General features: G+C 49.0%; 1 protein-coding gene across 1 annotated transcript in view; it reads left to right on the forward strand.

Annotated features, from left to right (window-relative positions):
• Tll2 (tolloid like 2) overlaps positions 1 to 21,009 on the forward strand; it is a 105,218-nt gene that overhangs the window by 66,059 nt on the left and 18,150 nt on the right. The window contains exons 6-12 of the mRNA XM_057778295.1: positions 331 to 509; positions 1,868 to 1,973; positions 7,781 to 7,905; positions 10,724 to 10,839; positions 12,199 to 12,301; positions 19,218 to 19,334; positions 20,215 to 20,360. Of these exons, the coding sequence (XP_057634278.1) occupies positions 331 to 509; positions 1,868 to 1,973; positions 7,781 to 7,905; positions 10,724 to 10,839; positions 12,199 to 12,301; positions 19,218 to 19,334; positions 20,215 to 20,360 (892 nt within the window). The remainder of the gene's footprint in view (positions 1 to 330; positions 510 to 1,867; positions 1,974 to 7,780; positions 7,906 to 10,723; positions 10,840 to 12,198; positions 12,302 to 19,217; positions 19,335 to 20,214; positions 20,361 to 21,009) is intronic.

A 21,009-nucleotide genomic window follows, 5' to 3' on the forward strand; every position in this document is an offset into this window, starting at 1 on the left:
CTGTGATCATCAAAAGGCCCAGGTGCATTCTGGGGGAATGGTGGTCTTGTTGGGGGAAGTTTGACAATGAAAATACTTCTACCTCTGAAATGCCTTCTCTGTCTTTCTTTCCCTCTCCCCTTCTCTCCCTTCCTCCCCCCCTCCCTTTCTTCCTCTCTCTCTCTCTCTCTCTCTCTCTCTCTCTCTCTTCCTTCCTTCCTCCTCCCTCCATCCTCCCTTTCTTTTATTTTTTTAATTTTATATCATGGGTTGCAAGATGAAGCGGGACAGCGCTTGCCCCCCTCCTTTGATGTCCTCAGGCCTGCTAATCTCCGTATTTCCATCTCCCAGCTGTTGCTCCTATGTAGGACGCCGAGGAGGAGGCCCCCAGGCCATATCCATTGGGAAAAACTGTGACAAGTTTGGAATTGTGGCTCACGAGCTGGGCCATGTGGTTGGGTTCTGGCATGAACACACTCGGCCAGACCGAGACCAGCATGTCACCATCATCAGAGAAAACATCCAGCCAGGTAAGGGATCTTGAGTGGAGTCTAGAAGCCAGCAAGTTAGGGACAGTCACAGGCTTGGGGACAGTGAGAAGAGGCCCTGCTGGGAGTTGTTTAAGGCCCATAGCTAATGGGGGGGCAGTGACCCAACTTTGTAGGCACTTGTTATGAGCCTACGGCCTTCTGCCTGTGGCCTTCCCAAGAGCTTATCTGCTGTAGCATGCGGCTTACAGAGGGGTAGAAGCCATGATTCTTCGTGTAGTAAAGGAAAATGAAAACCAACTAAGCAATGTCAGGGCTGATTAACAAAGAGGAGTTCTCCTGAGACACTTTTGCCACAAAAATGCAGCCCTTTGAAGCTGTAATGCAACTAAGATACACACGCATGTAAAAGACAGTGCCCTGCCTAGACGCATGCTGCCCCAAGTCAGACAGGACATGCAGATCAAACATGTATGTGTCTTCTCATGTTGAATATGTAAGTTTGTAGTGGAGCTGGAGCCTGGTGAGGTAGTACTTGATAATAAGCCATGCACTAGGGAAATTGAGGCAGGAGGAGCACAAGTTGGAGGCCAGCCTGGTTTATGATTGAGTTCAAATCCATCTCAGTCAACTAATGAGATCTAGTCTCAAAACAAAGGAACACAAACAAAAAGCTATAACCCAAAAGTCGACGATGAACATGAAAGTAGTTAGCTAAGTTATATGACTGCCATAAATCTTCTTTGTGGTATGTATATGTACATGTATGTTTACATATTTGTGGCATGTGGAGGCCAGAGAACAATCTTGGATGCTTTTTCTCAGGGCCTTTCTACACTATTTTTTGAGACAAGGTTTCTCATTAACCTGAGTTTGCTAAGGGGGCTAGAATGGTGGCCAGCAAGCCCTGGGGACCTACCCTTCTCTGTCCCCAAGGTTAGAGTTACACTTAGGAGCCACCAAGCCAGCTTTTTTATACTGGTTCTGGGAATCAAACTCAAGCTCCCCAGACTACTTTAAACCTGTTTCAGAGGACCCTAACCACAAACATTTGGATTTAACCTTCTGATTGATTTTCTTGCTTCTTCAAATTGCAAGATCAGAATTTTTTCTTTTAAATGACATATTTTGGACAAGAGATTGAGTGCTAATGTATCTGTAAGCAGAACTGAACGTTTCAAGTGACATTTTGGGAGAGGTGTTGGGCAGTGGAGCAGAGAGAACCCAGGGCTTGGCCAGCGTTTCCAACCTCTAGTCTATTACATACAATGATCATAAGCCTATAAGTCCTTCACCTGGCCACTCAGACAAAAGAAGGAAGTTGCCTGGGGGCTCCTCCTCCCACAGCTTCCATTTGGGTACCACCTTATTTCCAGTCCTTAACAGACATTGTGTCACAGGTCAGGAGTATAATTTCCTAAAGATGGAAGCCGGCGAGGTGAGCTCCTTGGGAGAGACCTACGACTTCGACAGCATCATGCACTATGCCCGGAACACCTTCTCAAGGTCGGAACCTTTGCTGCCCCTTCCCCCTCTTTATTGCAGGTGCCTCAGGCTTGGGTCTGAGAAGCCCTGGGGTCTGTGGAGAATGAGCAGGTCTCAGCACGCTCCTTCCATGACTGTCCTGTCCATCCTTGAAATACAGTGGCCTCTGGGCCGCAGTGAAATACAATCTAATCATGTTCTCGCTAATAAGATTGAGTCCCGTCATGAAGCTGGTGTTCCATCGTGCCCTCACGTCACAAGGAGCAAACCGGAAAAGAGAAATTATGGAGAGCTTGTCTGGGAGAAAAACCCAGAGGCTTTTTGTAAAATTCCCATTGGGTTGGGGCATCTCTAACACACATCTTAAATAAATTGGAAAGTGCTTGCCATTGTCCCAGAAGAGGCTCTGATTATTGGAAACTAGGCTGTGTCAGAGATGGAACGGCTGTAAATCATGGGTTTATTTTAGAGACAAAGAAAACTAAGCTCCAGCCATTTTGAGAGAGGTGCCCAGCTCAGCATGAAAACAAGGACACATATTCCCTGCTTTCGGGTCTTGGGAAATGGGTGCTACTCACCAGAGAAGGATGGACCTGCCATTTACCTCAGGCACACTTGGGGTCTGTCCCATGTATGGGGCTGTGCATGGGGATGTTAAATATTCTCTATATTGCTCCTGCCTCTAGGTCACGTAAGTGTAGTGTGCACAGAAGGGCACCCCACTAGTCCCAGCTGGTAGGTCTTTGCAGCCCTTAAAAGAAACACCTGAAAGTAAAAGGAGACACTGCAAATATTTTCATCTTCTTACAACTCTCTGTTCATTTCTAATCCTTCCTCCCAGAAAGGTCCAAGGTGGTTTCCAACACACACACACACACACACACACACACACACACACACACACACGCTCATGACAGCAAGGGTTAGGAGAAAGACAGAGAGCTCCGTTGAAGCCTGAAATAAATTCAGTGCTCAGAATACAGGCCAGTAGGATGTGATGGTCTTGTCAGTGAGGGCAGCAAATCCTGCTCATGCTTCCTAGTAGCAAGGCAAAGGAGAAAGTCTCCCTGTGTGTCAGGGTTAAAGCGCGTTGTTGTCTTGGCAGTGTTGGCTCTGGATAGGAAACTGATCACTGAGAGTTCTTTGGTTCTTGGGCAAGGAATCATCTCCGTGAGGTTGCCAGACTAGTAAATCCCAAGTTCCTTAGCGACATGTAGAGCCGTAGGTCTCGCCTACGTAGGACATGTAGAGCCGTAGGTCTCACCTACGTAGGACATGTAGAGCCGTAGGTCTCGCCTACGTAGGACAAAGCCACCTTCCTCTCATTGGCTCTGTGTCACCCACTGCACCACATTCTGGAACCAGAGGCCAAGCAGAGGCTCACTCTGTTTTTCCTAACGTTTTTGCTTTTTTCCCTAAATATCTTTTCCCCTCCTATGATCTCTAGCTCATAATCCTATTGCTTCTGCCCCTCTGGAGGGAACCTTTTTTAACTCCAAAGTCAGCATGAGCTATCTTATCAGCACAGACCAGAGGAAACCTTCAAGACAAACCCATAAAATAATCCCAGCTCATTCAAAGTGCCTAGGAGGGAGATTGGCAAGGAACAGCAGCGCTGGGGCATGATGGGCAACCGGTGCAGAGCGACTCCCCTAAGGCCGACTTCTATTACCGCTACAATACCTATTGCTGCACAATTTCCCTGCCAAACATAGGGTCTAAAAACCGCGACTTACCGGGGTTTTTGTTTTGTTTTTGTTTTTCACCCCGAGTCAGCCCAGCCCATTCTTCTCTGGCCGTGCCCAGAGCTCTCGCCCTCACCAGTCATTTGGCGTCTGGGGAGTCTAAGACGGCCAGTCACACATCTCCCACTCAGTGCCAGCTGGCCACAGCCCGTGGTCCGCCTTCGCATGACCTCCCACCCTTCAGGAGATTTTGCCAGGCCCTTCTCTGCTTGAGGGCTCAGGGCCATTGGAGGGCCGCCTGGGTAGCTGCAAGCCTCTCAAGGGTCAGGCTCTAGAACTGTGGGACATTGCTTCTCTCACATCCTATCCGTCAGAGCCACCCAGAAGGCCAGAATCAGGTGAAGTGAAGAAATACAATCTGCCTCTTAATGGAAAAAACAGCAACTTTGCCTTTCAAAGGGATGTCACTATTAAGAGGTGAGGTACATTATTTAACCATCTACCCCAGCCCTCTTTCAACTCTTGCCCCAGAACTTGGAATATCCCCCACATAATACATTTTGCTGCAGGTGGATCCCTGCGTGGCATTTGAGGTTTTCTGTATGACATTTTAGAAGGCCGTTTTGGACCGTGGGCTCTTACTGGCAGGCTTTTTTGGCATTCCCCCCCCACCGAGGCTTCTCTACCTCCTAACTGTAGCTCATGTCTCTTGGTCGTTTCTCCCCTGGGGCTTCACTGTACCTCGCTTTTCAGCTTGTGAAAGAGCAGCAGAACACAGGCCTGTGGTATAAAACCCTTCCTGCTGATGGGAAACGCAGTCTTTGAGTCTCTTTACGACCTGAGCTGTCTCCTTCCAGTTCTGTCCCCTCTGGTTTTATTGCCTTTCTTCTCCTTTCCTCTTGGTTGGACCCAGGCAGTGGGGAGTAGTGTCCTTAGAAGTTTTGCTGGGCACGGGTCCAGGAGGCGAGGAGACAGTTCTCCGTTACAGGGCTGTCTTTGTTTGGAAAACCCAGAGCTGACAATTCTCTCCCCGAAGGCATCTGTCAAACTTTCCCAGTTTATCCTGAAGTTGGTACTGGACACTGTCCACCCGGAAAGGGTAAAGGAGCTGCATACATACATACAGGGTGGCTCTGAGAGTGGACATTCGCCAGAACTCGGTGGCCTGTCGGTAACTCGGGGATTCCACGGACGTCTTAGCTCCAAAGACTGGGTATGAGTCAGCACTGCCTTTGTCTCAAACCTCTGTTGTACTAGTCCACCACTGACTGTGCATGGAAGCCTATTGTTCCTCGAGCAGTAGAATACACTAGACAGAAAGATGAAGATGGCTGACAGGAGGCTTCAGACCTGCCTGGGGGTAGGGGCTGGCTCTCCACTGTAGCTCTGTCCGCACACCAAGTCATTCAGGGAGTCTGGTGACAACAGGACTGGCTCCCAGGGTCTTATGAAGATGAAATGACAGGAAGGGTCTGTCTGACACATAGGAAGTTCCTAAGAATGCAGAGGAGGAAACATTGTGTAAACACGCCAGACCTACTGGTGACTTTGCCAGTCATCAGCTAAGCCCAGGCTACTCCATATACAACATGCTTAAATGTGTTTTTTTGCTGCAAAATTTCACCTTCAGGGAAGCTGTCACAAGGTGCCATGTCCTTTGTTAGGGCAGAAGTGTCTTTCTGTCAAGTACAGGTAGCAGAATTCAGAATTTTATTTGTCTTAGGAGTTATGATTTAGGGCTTCAAGGCCGGTATGAAGAAGGGAGAAGAGTGTCCCTGAGGGGTCTTAGGGGACTGTGGAAGAGGAGGACATGAGACTCAGAGAAGACCAGGGCGGAGGGTTAACCGGCAGGCAAAGGAGGCCGCAGAGGACCTCTGTGGAGGATCTGGTCTCTTGTGCTCACTGGAGAGGACATGCGCTAGAAGTCAGACTGAGAAAAACAAGCATCTCACAGCCAAAAAGATAACAAGGTGATGTCGGCAGAAAGGAATGGAGTTGTGTGTTATCCAGTGTGGCAGAGAATTTGAGAGAATACGGAGCTGGGGACAGAAAGAGAAGGAGAGAGTGAGAAAGAGAGGGAGAGAGAGAGAAAGAGAGAGAGAACACCTAATAACTAGGCTGTGTATATTTTAGCTGATTCTTTTGAATGTAAATACTCTTTTGTGAAGTTTTTTTAAAAATAATTCCTGATTGCAGCTGCATAATTTAATTAGAGTGGGTGGGGCTTGTGGCCTTTTCCCCTCCCTCAGTCCGTAAGGAGAAATCTAGTCTTGAGAAACTTACTTTTGGCAGAGGAGAAAATATCACCAACACATTAAAAAAAAATGATGACAGAAAACTAGTCAAGAGAATATGGCAACACCAGATGGGAGGGGTAGAGCAGGTCCTGGAAGGCTTTTAAGGGGGGAGGATTGCTGATGGGGATCTGGAGAATAGATCGGAGTCTGTAAGTAGGCAAAACAATGGGGCGGGGGTAGCCTGGGGAGAGGACAGGGTACACAGGGGTTGTTTGGGGCCTAGAAGGCATGGCAGGAGAGGAAGTCAGAAGTCATGAGCAAAGGGCCCAAGTGGCAGGAAGTTGCCAAGCACACACCTATCTAGCTTGATGCAGTGGCCATATTGCAGCAGTACAGGACTAAAGGAGACCGAGAGGAACTCGGATAGGAAGTTTCTAAAGAAAATTCAGCAAGAAGTGCCAATCACATGAGCTCAGACTTTTACTGGGAGCCAGGAGGAGGGTCTGGGCTCAAGGGATGCCTACAAGGTACCCTGGACAGAACTTGGTCACTGGTTTCAGTAAAAAAAGAGTGAGGGACAAGGAGGAACTGAGAGCCCCTTTAATCTACTCTCCAGAGACAAAGGTCAGGGGACAAGCAAAGAATGGGAAAACTCAATGGGGAGCCAAATTTAGGGTAGTATCTTGGTCCACAGTACAGTTCAGGGAGTGGTACCAGATATTAGGGTCTACTAGATGATTCTGAACTGGAAACTGTTCTCCGTGGGTCACTAAAGCTCTCTGGTGGTGTTGTATGGACAGGAACAGAGGCAGGGGCATCATCCATGCAGGAAGCAGGAGGGGTTGCTTTCTCCCGGTTCACACAGCAGTGCCTGAGGACTGGAAGAAGATAGTGGGGGAAGAGGCGCTGACAGCTTTCAGAGATATAGAGAGACAGGTGGAGACTGAGAAGACCCCGCTGAAGGTGCACACACAATCACCGCTGGTCCAGTTAGGTCCTGGTCGGAGGGCAGAGTGAATGAAAGCCGAACATCAAGAGAGAAAGGAGAAAAGGCTTTTCAGGAAGTTGCTTAAGAAAGAAACAGATGAGAGCTGGAGAAGGGACAGCACGTAGGACAGGCCCAGACAGAGGGTCGAGAGCCAGAGGACGTTTGTCCAGCGAGGTGTGACTAGGCTAGGGCTCAGTTAGACATCTGGGGGTCCTCTTGTGTTTGGGAAATGCCCCTGACATTTTAGATCTTAGTCACGCAGTATAGAATAAGGTGCTATCGCTAGGAGGGGCCATCACAACCAACCAGCCAAACTTCTGTTGTACAGTGGAGTAAACTGAGGCTCAGAAAGCTTCAGAGAAGGGAAGGGGATTCTTGAGTCAACCTACATGGCAGAGGCAGGACCGGCATAGGAATATCAGCCTGACATCTTTTGATGACGTCTATTGCTCTTGATTCAGCCGCTGGACCAGTTCCCAGGCTCTTTCTGAAGCAGTTGCAAGACTTATCTACACAAAGTACTGCCCAGTGCACAGCTCTGGGGGGCACCACTCACACCGTGATCCCGGAATGGTGGTCTCTGGTTTGTACAGCATGATGGCCCCAGGGTGAGGGCCTGTCAGGGGCTTCACAGAAGCACTCAGTACACATAAGTCAGGCAGGTTTTAGACTACTGGACTAGGGTATATTTTTCAACTTGGCAGTTGCCTTCCCATTGGGAAATGATGGGATGGAATGTGGCAAGACGACCTGAGTGAAGAAACCACTCAGTCATACCAGCAGGGGTGTGGGGTGGCAAGTGATGGGGACAGGAATGATGATGGGTGACCAAGGACTAAATGAAGACTGGTAATCTTCTCGCACACAGCCTGGCAGCCTTGACTTTTCTTTCTGTCTATCTTGTTTTTCTTCCTGTAGAGGAGTCTTCTTAGACACCATCCTACCCCGTCGAGACGACAATGGCGTCAGGCCAACCATTGGCCAACGCGTGCGGCTCAGTCAGGGAGATATAGCTCAAGCCAGGAAGCTGTACAAGTGCCCAGGTAACTGTGAGCCACAGGGGTTCTGAGCAACACCTAGCCTCCCACGCCACACAATGCATGCTGTGTGCAAGCAACCCCATCTCTTGCTGGGAAGCGCCGTGGGGAACTGAAGGGACCCCTCCTTGGCAGCTGTGGTTTCTGGTGTCTTTGTTAGGGAGTGCGCAGTACAGTGCAGAATGCTGAATTGGAGAGGCACATCTCAGGCTCAGAGCCCACAGCCTGACTATGGGAGGCTTTTGAAGTTCCCTGGCAAAGCCCCGAGTGCACAGGGAAGAGGGGAAGTGGGATGCAGCACAGTGTGACCCGTTGCTCCGAGAGCCCCTCTTCTTTCTAGGGAACTGGAGAATGTGAATATGAAAAAGAAAGAAACAAGAGCTTCTGGCAGGAAGACAGAGGGTGCGAGAAAGGCTTTGGGGATGACAGGGTCTGGTTGCCAAAAGATACAGTCAGAGCAAGTTTCTGGGCTGTGGCCTCAGGGCTGGTTACTGGGCCATAGGCTGTTAAAGACCAGAGAGTATCTTGGGGACGGAGCAACGGCTTATCCTGAGCTAGGACTCCAGTCCCTTCTCCTTAGACTGGCCCTCTTGCCTTCATCTCTATCCTGGTTTCATTTCTATCACTGTGATAAAGCACACTGACAAAAGCCATGTGAGAGAAGAGTTTATTTGGCTTACAGTTTCAAGTTACAATCCGTTATTATGGAGAGGTCAAGGCCGGAGCTCAAATGACCACAGTCAAGAACAGAGAGAGAGAGAGAGAGAGAGAGAGAGAGAGAGAGAGAGAGAGAGAGAGAGAGAATGAATAAATGTATGGATCCTACATGCCATCTCATGTAGCTTTCTTCTGTCTTGTATAGCTTGGGACTAACCCCTGCCTCGGCAGTGGTGACACCTACATTGGGCTGGGTCTTCCTGCATCAAATAATTGGTCTACAAGAGCTAGTTCCAGGACAGGCTCCAAAACCACAGAGAAACCCTGTCTCGAAAAACCAAAAAAAAAAAAAAAAAACAACAAAAAAAAACAATCGAGGCAGCCCCTTACAAACAAGCCCAAGCCCACAGGGCAAGCTGATCTAGATAATTCCTCATCAGGATGCTCTTCCCAGGTGTTCTGTTTAAACTAACCAGCTTTGACATCTTTTTTCATCCCAAGACACCCTGGGGTCAGTGCCCTAAGGCACTTCTAGATCCGTGCAAAGTATTGTTTGTGCCACTGATGGGGCAGAGTGAACTCCAGGGGTTCGTGGAGGACAGAAGGAAGTTTGATCGCCAATGGCTCCAGTAGCCTTCTCCACATCCTTCAAAACAGATGTGTTTTGATCTGTGGTGGAATATTTGAAACTGGGGTCATTGGAGAAAATCTGGTCTGTGACATTGCCCTACAGTGCAGGAACCATGGGGACTGACAATGGCTGGGTAGGCTGCATCCTTATGGAACGAGGAAACATTTTCATCCAACCCTCAGCCATCTAGGGGGCATGCTAGGGCTGAAATACAGGACATACATATCATGTAGCCTTCTGAATGTAAAGGGAAACCTTATATCGTTCCCTGGGAAATGCCATAGTATTTATTTAGTTACACTCTATATGCTGTTTATTTCCCAAAAGACTTCCCGGCAGCTGGTAAATATCCTGGAGCACACAGTAATGTATCTATTCTTGCAGAATGCTGATGATTATTCTAAAATAATTTCCATGGAACCCTCGGGGGTGCTGGCTGCTGGGAGTGAGCCTCACTATGCTTGGCAGTTGTTCTGTAATGTGACACCAAGGCCCTGATAGCTGGGACTTCCTGAGGCAAATGATGGGCAGCTCTCCACATGCCCCTTCCTGGAGCTCCAAGAGCAGCAGCGGATGCTCTGAAGGGTCGCTGCAGACTGAGGCTAGGGCAGTAGCCAAGCAGAGATGGGCTCAAGAGTAGGAGAAAATGCTTGAAGATGCTCATTCCTTGCACTTTGTGGGTAGACCCGTGGTGGGGGTCACTCAGCAAGCAACTACCTTTGCATTTTAGGGGTGTCAATCCCCAGGGTTCAGGAAATACAAATGTCTTTTGCTCCCAAGCTACAGAAATCCCTCTTTCTTCATTTCTTTTAAGGACAAGTTAGAGGAAGTATTTTTTTTTCTTATGCACGTTCTATATTCTAGACACATTCACTACTGGGCAACCTTCAAAGATGAACAGGTCCACGAGCACACTGTAGGCCACCCTCAGAGAGCAGCCTGAACCTAGTCTCCCCTTTTCTCTGCCTTTTTGCTTGTTTGGTAGCTTTCTCAGAGGTGAACAGCGAAAAGAAAAGAATTTAAAAGGGGCTCTAGAGAATGTTTTCTTTTGGCTTTCCTGATTTCTGTATTCTCTCTGCTATAGATGTGATTATGAAGGCTCCAGCATGGCTGGGAAATACGTAGCTCACTTGTCTAGCATGCCCAAGGTTCTGGGTTGAACCTCTGTCATTGATCAATCAGTCAATCAATTCTACAATCTCAGGAACCCTCTGGGCACCAAGTGGACCCGGTCCATGTGATACAGGCAATTTCACTGGCCTTCTGAGTTGGTTTAGCTCTTGGCTGGAGAATTGAGCTCTGAACCCAGATAAAGCCATGCTGAGAGCCTTTGGCAGAAGCCCTTGGTGCTACTTCTTGGCACCAAGATCTACTTTTGCTTGCCCAGGCCATCTACTTGGCTGACTCTTTATCTGTCATTCACAGGGCCTTGACTTGGGAAAGGCTGTTACCTCACAGGCCTGGGCGGGGCAGCCTGTCGGGGGGGGGGGGGGGGAGCTTGTGCGCCCGCATCAGACTGTTGTTTTGCTCATGCAGCATGTGGGGAAACACTGCAGGACACAACAGGAAACTTTTCGGCGCCCGGTTTTCCAGATGGCTCCCCCTCCTATTCCCACTGTGTCTGGAGGATCTCTGTCACCCCAGGGGAAAAGGTAGGTGAGGACATTAGCACCCACGATTGGGTCATTGCATGCTGAGCACACACGCGGCTATCACACTGTACCCCACAGACGTGAACAGTGAACACCGTTTTTTAAAAGGAATAGTGTGGGATAGGAAGACTCAGCCTTTGTATTGGTAGTCAAGCAGCTGCTCTGAGTGCCCACTGAGTGCCAGGACCTCGTGCCCCACTCGTTGCTTGCTGACCTCTCAGCCAGCCTTACCCACACAAATGGACACCTGGCATGCACTAAATGTCCACATAGGGCGTAGATCAAGCTACCGGTCGGACAAAGCACAATCTGCCTTGTTCTGGACTAACACACTATTACAGTACTCTAGAGGGCAAGTTTCCAATACAAAACTTCTTGAAACCTTGGAGCTGTGCTTTGGTAGGTGGCAACGTGGCCAGCATAGCTGGCTTTGCTTCCCCAGCCCTCTACCTCTGCCTGTGTTGATGTCCCAAGCCACAATCTTGAGTACCATTCACTCTGGCCTGGCAAGCAGTTGCTCTGTGGCTAGCTTCTGGTAGGCTGGACTGTCCAGATATCTGTCTGGTCTCAGATCCAGAAAGGAAGCCATGGCATGGCCTCTAAGCGGGTTCAGGGAATACCAAGACCCTGGTTCCCCAGAAGAAGATGTTGTGGGCTTAGCAAATCCTGTATTCACAAGTTCCATTGTCCCTGAAGATTGCATGGTTCTCTGGAGCTGAGCTCAGGGCCAGGGCATCTTCTGCTTGATCCAAGGTGGGTATGTTCTGCTCCACCACCGGGTACCATTATGTACATTAGATGGATGATGGATTGATGAATGGATGGATAGATGGGTGGATGGATAGATGGATAGATGGATGGATAAACTAATTTCAGGAAGGCTTTTGGAGAACACAACACTTCAGAAGAGATCATGGCTGAGGGGATGTTGATCATAGCCGTGCTCACATGCACTTGAGCTAACCCCAGACCCTCCAAATGATTGATGATGTTACAAGATCTTTTCGTATCTCTGAACCTCTTTGACTCCTTACCTCCTTCAAAATCCCTAGTCTCAACTCGCCCTGGCCCATCCTTAATGCATCTTGCTTTCTGTAAACCACCTAGCAACTTCAAAAGCTCAAGTGACTCCCCAGACAGAATAAAGGACCCATCTCCTTCTGTTTACTCCCCATCCTGCCCAAGGTTTATTATTTGATGTCAGGAGGTTTCCTGTGTGTGTTTTGAGAAGACGCTCCTACTGCGGTCTGAGGGCCCTGTATGCTAAGGGGTAACATGAGAACATGGGTATGTAAGATGCATCCTTCAGAACTCTTCGGGCTTTGCTGTTCAAACCTACTTTATGGTAATTCTTTGCAGATCATCCTAAATTTCACATCCATGGATCTGTTTAAGAGCCGTCTGTGCTGGTATGATTACGTGGAGGTCCGGGATGGTTACTGGAGAAAGGCCCCCCTGTTGGGTGAGTGGACTTCAGACAACCTTAAGAGAGGAGAGATGGGCTGTTCTCCGGGATGCTCTTACTATCTAGAAGGTTCCATTGTGACAGCCGGCACAGGAAGCTCTCAAGTGCTCTTGTCGTTGTAAAACTCTGAGCACTCCATTTGGCCACACATGTTAAAGGCTTTTAAAAACTGTCAGCACCCTGTGACCCAGCAATTCCACTTCTTGGAATTTCTCCTAGGGAACTAATTAAGGAAGTGTGTAAAGCCCTAGCTGCAGGGAGGTTCACTGAAGCGGGCAGAATCAAAGGCAATTTAAATGTTCAACAGTAGGGGTTAGCGGACTAAATTGTAAGCCATCTTTTCAACAGAAAATTCCCATCCATTAACAATAAAGTTGGAAGCGAGCGTGTACTGATACAGAGAGATTTTCTTCAGAGAGCGTGTTACAGAACGGAGCAAATAGAATTATTTCAAACATAAATGCGTACATGCAGATGTGTATAAGGCAGGGATTGCAAAGTAAGCTGCTGTAACAGGCAGAGGTGAACAGAATGGAATCGATATGATAAAACAAGGAGTCTAACTGTGTTACCCCCAATTGTTCAAAACTAAGCTCTTTCAACCATTGTGGGAGCTGAATCCAGTTGCAAGAAATCATTTCATGATTTACAATATAAATCTCCAATAAAGTTAGAGATATAAATGACTCATAGTAGTTATTTCAGAATGGTAGAGGATTTTAAATGTTTCTATTCTGTTCTTGGCTTACTTATCTCTCCCAGGTTTTCTGATGGGCAGGTATTACTTCTGTGGCATAGACAAGACTATGGATCCATACACCAAAGGCAGCATGGACCTTTGAGCGAAAGGTCATGGGAAAACACTATAAAGAGAAAGTTTTCCCATAATAGTTTCTCTTTTGATGACTGGAGAGGATTATTGTTTCCTGGAGGACCAGTGGTCTTGGGTCTTGGGATCTCATGCTGGGACTCACTGGCTTGAGGAAGTCAGCTATAAGGAAGCTGTGGAGAGAAACAGACCAACAAAGAGTCAGATGAAAGAGTTGCAGACAAGAGTAGGGTATCCTGGTTGCTAGAATGGTCTGTACAATGGCCTCCTGGCCTGGTCAAGTCTACAGTTTGGATGATGACTTGGTCCCCGCAGTCCTTCATCTGTGCAGAAAAGCCACACTTACTGCAAGTGATGCACCTGGGAGGAGTCGTCACCAGGGTGGCTGGCTGCAGATGGTGACGAGAAGAAAAGCCCTGATGCTGTGTTATATCCTGGGGGACCAGGATGAGACAGTCACACCAGGTAGCGACAGTCTTTAGGAAACCTGTAGCCTTCTGCATGAGAAACGTCAGCGTCAACTGTCAATGAAAATAGCACACAAACACCTGTAGCTAGTGGAAGGGTGAGTTTAAATTCCCCAGGGTACAAACAGGTGTGGATTTGTGTCCTCCACAGAGGAGCCAGGGCAGGGTCATCATTAGGAGAAATACATCATTGTTGTAAGGAGGCCACTTGTTCACTTGTACGTTTCCCGGCTGCCTAGACTCCCGAAATAACCACACAGAAACTAAGTTAATAAAATCACTGCTTGGCCTATTAGCTCTAACTTCTTACTGGCTAGCTTTTACATCTTAATTTAACCCATTTTTATATTTTATATTTTACCATGAGGCTCGTGGCCTCCTGACAAGGTTCTGGCATGTCTGTCTCCGGCAGTGGCTCCATGGCTTCTCCCCTGACTCTGCCTTCCTTCTCCCAGCATTCCCTTTAGTTTTCCCCACCTAGCTCTGTTCTACCCTATCAGGCCAAGCCAGTTTCTTTATTAACCAATGGTACTCACAGCATATGGAGGGGAGTCCCACATCACATCATGTAGCTGATAGTCCAGACACACAAACCAAATGACGCCAAAAGTATGCATAGGAATGTGGGCATGGACAAGTGAGTATACTGTCCAAGACAGGGCAGAGCCTGCCTGTAGTGGGTTCCGTTTCCTGCCTAAAACAAACAGCGTGGAAGTAGCAGTCAGAGAAATAGGTTGCAAGCAGCGTTGGTCAGGTGTGCCCAAACGACATGGCGCAGGGCAGGGAGATGACTCGGCGAGCAAATGCTTTTGGCACAAGCGTAAGTACCTGAGTTTGGAGCCCTCACATAAATAGCCAGGCACTGTAGTGTGCATCTGTGACTCCAGGACTCGGGGGCAGAGGGGAAATAGGTGGATCACTGGGACTTACTCCTGAGTCAGTTTAGTGGACTCAGTGAGGTCCGGATTCAGCAAGAGACCCTGTCTCAGCAAACAAGGTAGAGAGAGAGTGAGGAGGATACCTATCATTGACCTCTGGCCCCACATGCACCTGGGCACATATGCAATTGTGTTCACATCCACACATGTGTGCAAGCGCTCCTGCCTATGCATCTCCTGAGCCCCCCACCTTCCAGTGAGGCTGGATTCCTGGGAGCAGCAGTTTCTAAACCTGTCTGCTCATCACCACCACTTTCTGGAAACTCTCTGGATAAGACTTCTGGAAAGTGGCTTAACCAGGACCCACTCACATAGGGTCAGAGAATGATCCTATTGGCCTCGCATGCGCTCCTCTCTAGTACCAAACACACAGAAAGGATGCTCACTAAAGGGTGGAGAGCTTACTTCCAAGAAAGGAAGACGTGGTGGGCAGCTTCATGTTGGGTCTTGTACATTTCTTTACTGTTTGGATCGTTTACAATAACGCTTTACAAAAGCTCCGTGAGTACAAGGACCAGAGACCCCTCAGCCTGAAAGATACCTTCAAGTCACTGAAGCCCACACTGCGTGGCCAAGCCCAGATCCTGACATGTACTGAGAGCCTAAGGCCTCAGGGCGAGCTAGTGACTGGAATAAGGCCACAAGTCCAATATCCTGGTCTGGGGACAGGTGACTGCTAAATGTTTGCAGTTCTTCCCTCCCAAGTTGTCAGACGAAATGCACCATGTGTTGATTGTCTGGGAGTCAAAGTTAACCAGCCTTCCTGGAGTTTTGCTTGCCGAGGTTAGCAGCTCTACGTTTCCAGGATTGGCTTAGGCTAAAACCATGGGAGGAAAGAGCCAAAGTTCCCCAGGAAGGGCCAAGGCACGTTCCAGAGAGTGGACACGGGCTGGTTTCCAGGTATCCCCTTTGGTTGAATGGCAAGTGGGAATTTCCCCGGGGGGATCCTGGTGTCTCTGCTGCACTCTTAGTACTAGGAGAGGACTTGCCCAGTTTGTCAGTTTATTGGTGATGGCTTAGGTTGATTTTCCTTGGGAGGCTCATATTTTACCTGACTTGCTCCCCCCTCCCCCGGTGTGTGTGTGTGTGTGTGTGTGTGTGCTCTCTCACACACAGCGTTGCAGCTAAGGCATGGCCGAGTGCCTAGAGTCATCTTTCTTCGTCTGCAGACGCCCTTCTTTGCCAACTATTTGGTCTGCTCTGATGTTTCCAAATGCAGTTGTTAGTGAATTTTTGTGTTTGGAACAAGTGCATTGTGCTGGCTAAGCTGGTCCCTGGGAGGGGTCATTGCCATGAAATCTGCTGGGAGGAGGCAGGTCAATGCCCCTTTTGGCAGGCGGGAGAGCGGATTAGGGCGGATTGTAAAGTGGGCATCTTGCTCTGCATCACATTTTTTCCCAGGGCAGTGTGTGAAAATCCAGGCATAATGCGTGCATAACTTTTTATGAATGGACCCTTTATGACTCCCCGCAGAGCCCACTTGGAGCGTCCTCATCTGCATTTCCTCTTCTTGATATCCTTATTAAACGCCTCTAAACCCAGGAACCAGATTTCAGGCTAGGAACTGACACTTCTCCATGCCAGTATCTCGACAGCCTACCCAGCCTCTTCGGAGGGAGGCGGTTTGCGACCCAGTTTCTCACTTACTGGTTTCAAAGAAAATTAAGTAGATGAGAATTTTTCACAGCTGGTTAAAGATCACAGATAGGTTTACCATTCCAGGGGTCACTTATCTTTAACAGGGGGTGGGAGTTCAGGGGCAATGCCCACAGAGAAGCTAGTTGGTAATCTTAAACACTGTCCTGCAATGTGGATGCCCCTCCCCTGTTGCCATTAGAGGAATCTCTTCAAGCATTGTACTTCTGTCCGCAGAACTGCCTTGGCATTCGGTGTCACCATAACACACACAAAAGCCCCTTATCCCATTTCCTGGAAATCGGGAAGGGAGTTCGGAAAGGCCAGGCCGATGCATCGAAGTCGCGTGGAGGCCTCCTGGGCAAGGGCAGTTTCCCAAATGAACAGAAATGAGGGTGTGAGGCCAACAGCCAAGCTTGACACTGGAACAGACGTGCCCTGTGCTCTGAGGTCTTGATCTTCATTTGAGCCTGTTCTATTCTGAGCTGGGACGTGAACATGGCCCTTCCATTCCCAGGAAACACGTTTGGTGTCTTATCCGAAATTGCACAATGTTCAGAATTACACCCAGGTTCCTTTTGATGGTGAGGATGATGAAGGAGGTGGTGACAATGAAAACTGGATCTCAAACTGCCAAACTTCAAATCTTGCTTCCGCCTCCAGCTTTGAGGCAGATGCTCTCATCCTCACCTTGCTCATCTGAGAAATGGGGACAACAGCAATACCTAATGCAGAGAAGAGCAGGGTGTCAGGTTTCTCTCGCTGTGACAAAAGAACTGGGGGAAATCAACTGGAAAGAGAAAAGGTTTATCGAGCTCACAGTTCAGTCCATAGTCATGTGACCCGAGAGCTTTTAATTTGGTGACAAGGCCAGACACACCTGGCAGGAAAAACCGCTGCTCACTTCATGGCGATGGGTGGGGGTATGCGGACAAGGAAAAGTTATTCATTGAAAGCATACCCGCACTAATCTAGTTCCTCCCGCATCTAAATAACCCTTAATCTATGAATCTATCAATGATCAGTCCATTGATAAGGTCAGAGACCGCATGATGCGGTAACCTTCCCAAAGCCCCACATCTGATCACTCGGGCCCAAACCTTCAACCCAAGAGCTTCTGGGTCACATTTAAGGTTCAAACCATCACAAGTGGGGATGAAATGAGAGTCCCTGTCAAGAGCTTCAGACTGGGTCCTGCACAGGCATGGTCAGTGTGTGTGTGTGGGGGGGCTTCCATTACAGCTCCTGGGATGGCAAGGAAGAGGCTGAGATGTCAGCTAAAAATTGCAGAGGTTTGGAAGATTCACTGAGGTGGAGCAACACGCAGAGGTGGGACATCCTGCATCAGGTGTGGCAGAGGACTCTCCTTTGTAGTCGGTCCTCATTCTCTCACAGCAAGCACTTCACTAACTGAGCCATTTCCTCAGCCCTTCTAATGTGTTTTTCCTTGCCAAAATCTTGGCAAAATTTTTATTGCATTGAATATGAATACCACCAAACCCGAATGGCTGGTGGCAGCCAGAACCAGGAGGGCGCAGAGTCTACTGGCAGCCTCTGCACTGTTTCTCCTCAAAGAGTGTAAACCAGAGCTGACCATTTGTGGTACTAATTCTTCCCCAGCCTTGTGCTTTTCCACTTTTCTCAGGCGAATAAAGCATAGTTGCAGTGTTTAGGGGCTTGTCCAGGGCTTTATGCGATGCTAAGTGTTAAAGTGCCCACTTTTTAAAAAAAAATGAGAACTGGTTATGATGAGACGTGCAATTCCAGCACTTGAGAGGCTAAGTCAGGAGGATCCATTAAGTTTGAGGCTAGCCTGGGCTACGCAGTGACTAAAGTGTCAGCCTGGGCTACGCAGTGAAACTGTGGGCTTGAGATGTAGTTCCTCTTTAGCCCCAAGTTGAGGCAGCTCAGGGATGCTGAAGTCCACGCCTTCCTCCAAGCCTGGGAGACACTCTATGGCTCCCCAAGGCCTGTGAGCTGTGGGAAAGTGGCCCCCACACCCTCTCAGCAACCTGTAGTCACAATGCTGTGTCACATCAGGACTGACGTGGAGAACTTTGCATGGCTGTGTCAGGGGCAAAAGTCTAGACAAGGCGCGTATACAATTTCTTACTGGAGGCCGGGCGGTGGTGGCGCACGCCTTTAATCCCAGCACTTGGGAGGCAGAGGCAGGCGGATCTCTGTGAGTTCGAGACCAGCCTGGTCTACAAGAGCTAGTTCCAGGACAGGCTCCAAAGCCACAGAGAAACCCTGTCTCGAAAAACTTAAAAAAAAAAAAACCAAAAAAGAAAACCAAAAAAAAAAAAAAAATTTCTTACTGGACCTGGGAAGAACAAGGACTCTTGGGTCACAGTGCCCTGATGGGCTATGTCAAGGAACCAGGGACCCCATTTTCTGTTCTCTCAGATCCTTATGTCTCCTTGTGGTCTTTATCATCCTATTCTAGCCATCAATTAGCTTGGGGGAGGGGGACAAGGAGTCAGTCCTCATGTGGCTCCATGGTGTCCCTCTGAAGTTCTTCATCCCAGGCTCCCTCTCTGGGTGTCTCCGAGCCAGCAGACTGGGAAACCCACTTTTCTTCGACCCCACAGCTTCGGTGTTACACCTGGTCCTGAGCAAGTCAATGCTAAGAGGCTTTGGCTTCTCGTATTTTGTTTCTTGGTCTTTGGCCCCATTTCCAAGGCAAGGGCAGAAGAATGTCCAGGGCCCCAAAGGGAAGGATGTGGGTGTCATCAGAAAGATACAGCAACAATAGCTCAGCCCCACTCCCCACCCCACTCCCGCCCCTGAGAGCCACCACAGGACACACACAGGGCCCTGAGGCAGGGAAACATACCTGTCACTCCCCTGTACTCGGATTGCCTGGAATCCAGACTTGTCCTTCATGGGTGCACAGCTGTGCCCCTCGGGGCCGTCTGCAGCCCGTGTGTACTGCAGAATCAGCTGTCGCTTCAAGGGCCGTTGCTCACTTCCTGTCTTTCCTTCAGGCTGTGGTAAGGTGAGCTCCATGTCCACAGTGTCCTGACTGTCCTCTCCCTTTCCAGGGAGGTTTTGCGGTGATAAGGTACCCGAGCCCCTCGTCTCCTCAGACAGCCGACTATGGGTGGAATTCCGTAGCAGCAGCAGCATCCTGGGCAAGGGCTTCTTCGCGGTATATGAAGGTTTGTTCTTGCTGGAGCAGGTGGGCCGATGGCCACCGACAAGAGTCCTTCATTCTATCAACCTCGTTTCCTTCCCAGGTGTACCAGGCAACTTGCCAGAGGGTCAGGCTCTCATCACAGGGTCTGAGCTGAGGACTACACACTGCCTCAGTCACACTGGACAGGCAAAGGCCAGGTGTGCTGAGCTTAACTCTGTCACAGGCCCACTGAGCTCTCTTCTCAGCCCAGCTGGGGTGTGGAAGGTGCAGGGTACAGGGTCCTGTAGAGGTGGCAGTAGCCTCTGACCACCCATGGGAGCCCAAGCAGAGGGGACCTTACCTCTCTGGGTTCTTGTTTCATTCGTGAAAAGAAAACCTGATACTACCCGTAGGTCCCTTTTCATGAATGAAAAAGGCTGTGAGATCACCCCGAGGGCTGCTTCTGTGGTTTTAACTTTCCCATCTCACAAAGGAATGGAGCTAAAAAGTGGCAAATTCCCCTTTGCCTTGAATCATTGAAAATTTGGAGAAACCAAAATTTTATTTCATAAAAGGAATAGTGAACATATCTGCATGTGTCCATGTGTGTCTGCGTGCACATAAGTGTGTGCAAGCCCATGTGTTCTCTGCAGCACCTTCTTCTCCAGGCCCACCTGTGTGAGACTCCAAGGACGTGGTCAGGCTCCTACGGTTGGAATGCGTCCCCCCGACATGTTTCTGACATACACAGAGGATGCTACATGGCTGTCGAGGGTTTCAACTCTCCTGCCACGAAAGCTGGCTTAGTTAGACCCAGATGAAAACACTGGCTCTTGGAGCCACCTAGTGGCAATAAGTAGCCACTCACCTGTATTTATGAGATGTGACCCTGACTGACTCTTTTTCATATGTTCTTTCTAAAGCCATGTGTGGGGGAGACATTACCAAAGATGCTGGCCAAATCCAGTCTCCCAACTACCCCGACGACTACAGACCTTCCAAGGAATGTGTGTGGAGGATCACAGTGGCGGACGGCTTCCATGTGGGACTTACCTTCCAGTCTTTTGAGGTGAGCCCTGCTGGGATGTTTTCCTCTTCAGAGGGCGTGAGCTAACGCCTGCTCCGTGCTCTACTCGATAAATATGGCTTCTTGTCGCTCCTCAGAGATGCTGAATTGGCAGCACTCAGGAGGCTGAGGCAGGAGGAAAGTGAGTTTTAGGGATGGCTGGACTACATAGTGAGGCTTTGTCTCAACCAAAACAAATAAACAAAGACACAGGATTGGGGGTCATGTCTGGGGAGATAGCTCAGTCAGTTAAGTGTTTTCTTGTCTTGCAGGTGTGGGGCCCTGAGTTGGATCCCAAACGCCCATTTTAAAGAGCCAAGTATGATGTTCCCTTGTTATCCAGAATACAGGAAGAACCCTGGGGCTTGCCTAGCTCGTGTGCCGCAGGCTTCTGGGAAACAGAGTAGGAGGCATCTGGTACCTGTGGCCTACACACATGCACGCATGCACGCGTGTGCACACACAAACACACACTCACGCACACACGCATGCATGCACGCATGTACACACACGCATTCTCTGTCACACACACACACTCACACTCACTCTCACAACTAGAAAGAGACCCATCTCCACTTTTGGTTAAGAATAGGAAGCTAAAAGCCCATTGCAAGCCCATCTCCTTGCTTCTCTTACGCCCTCTCCAGTTTGA

Source organism: Chionomys nivalis, chromosome 8 (assembly GCF_950005125.1).
Source record: "Chionomys nivalis chromosome 8, mChiNiv1.1, whole genome shotgun sequence".
Lineage (NCBI taxonomy): Eukaryota > Metazoa > Chordata > Mammalia > Rodentia > Cricetidae > Chionomys > Chionomys nivalis.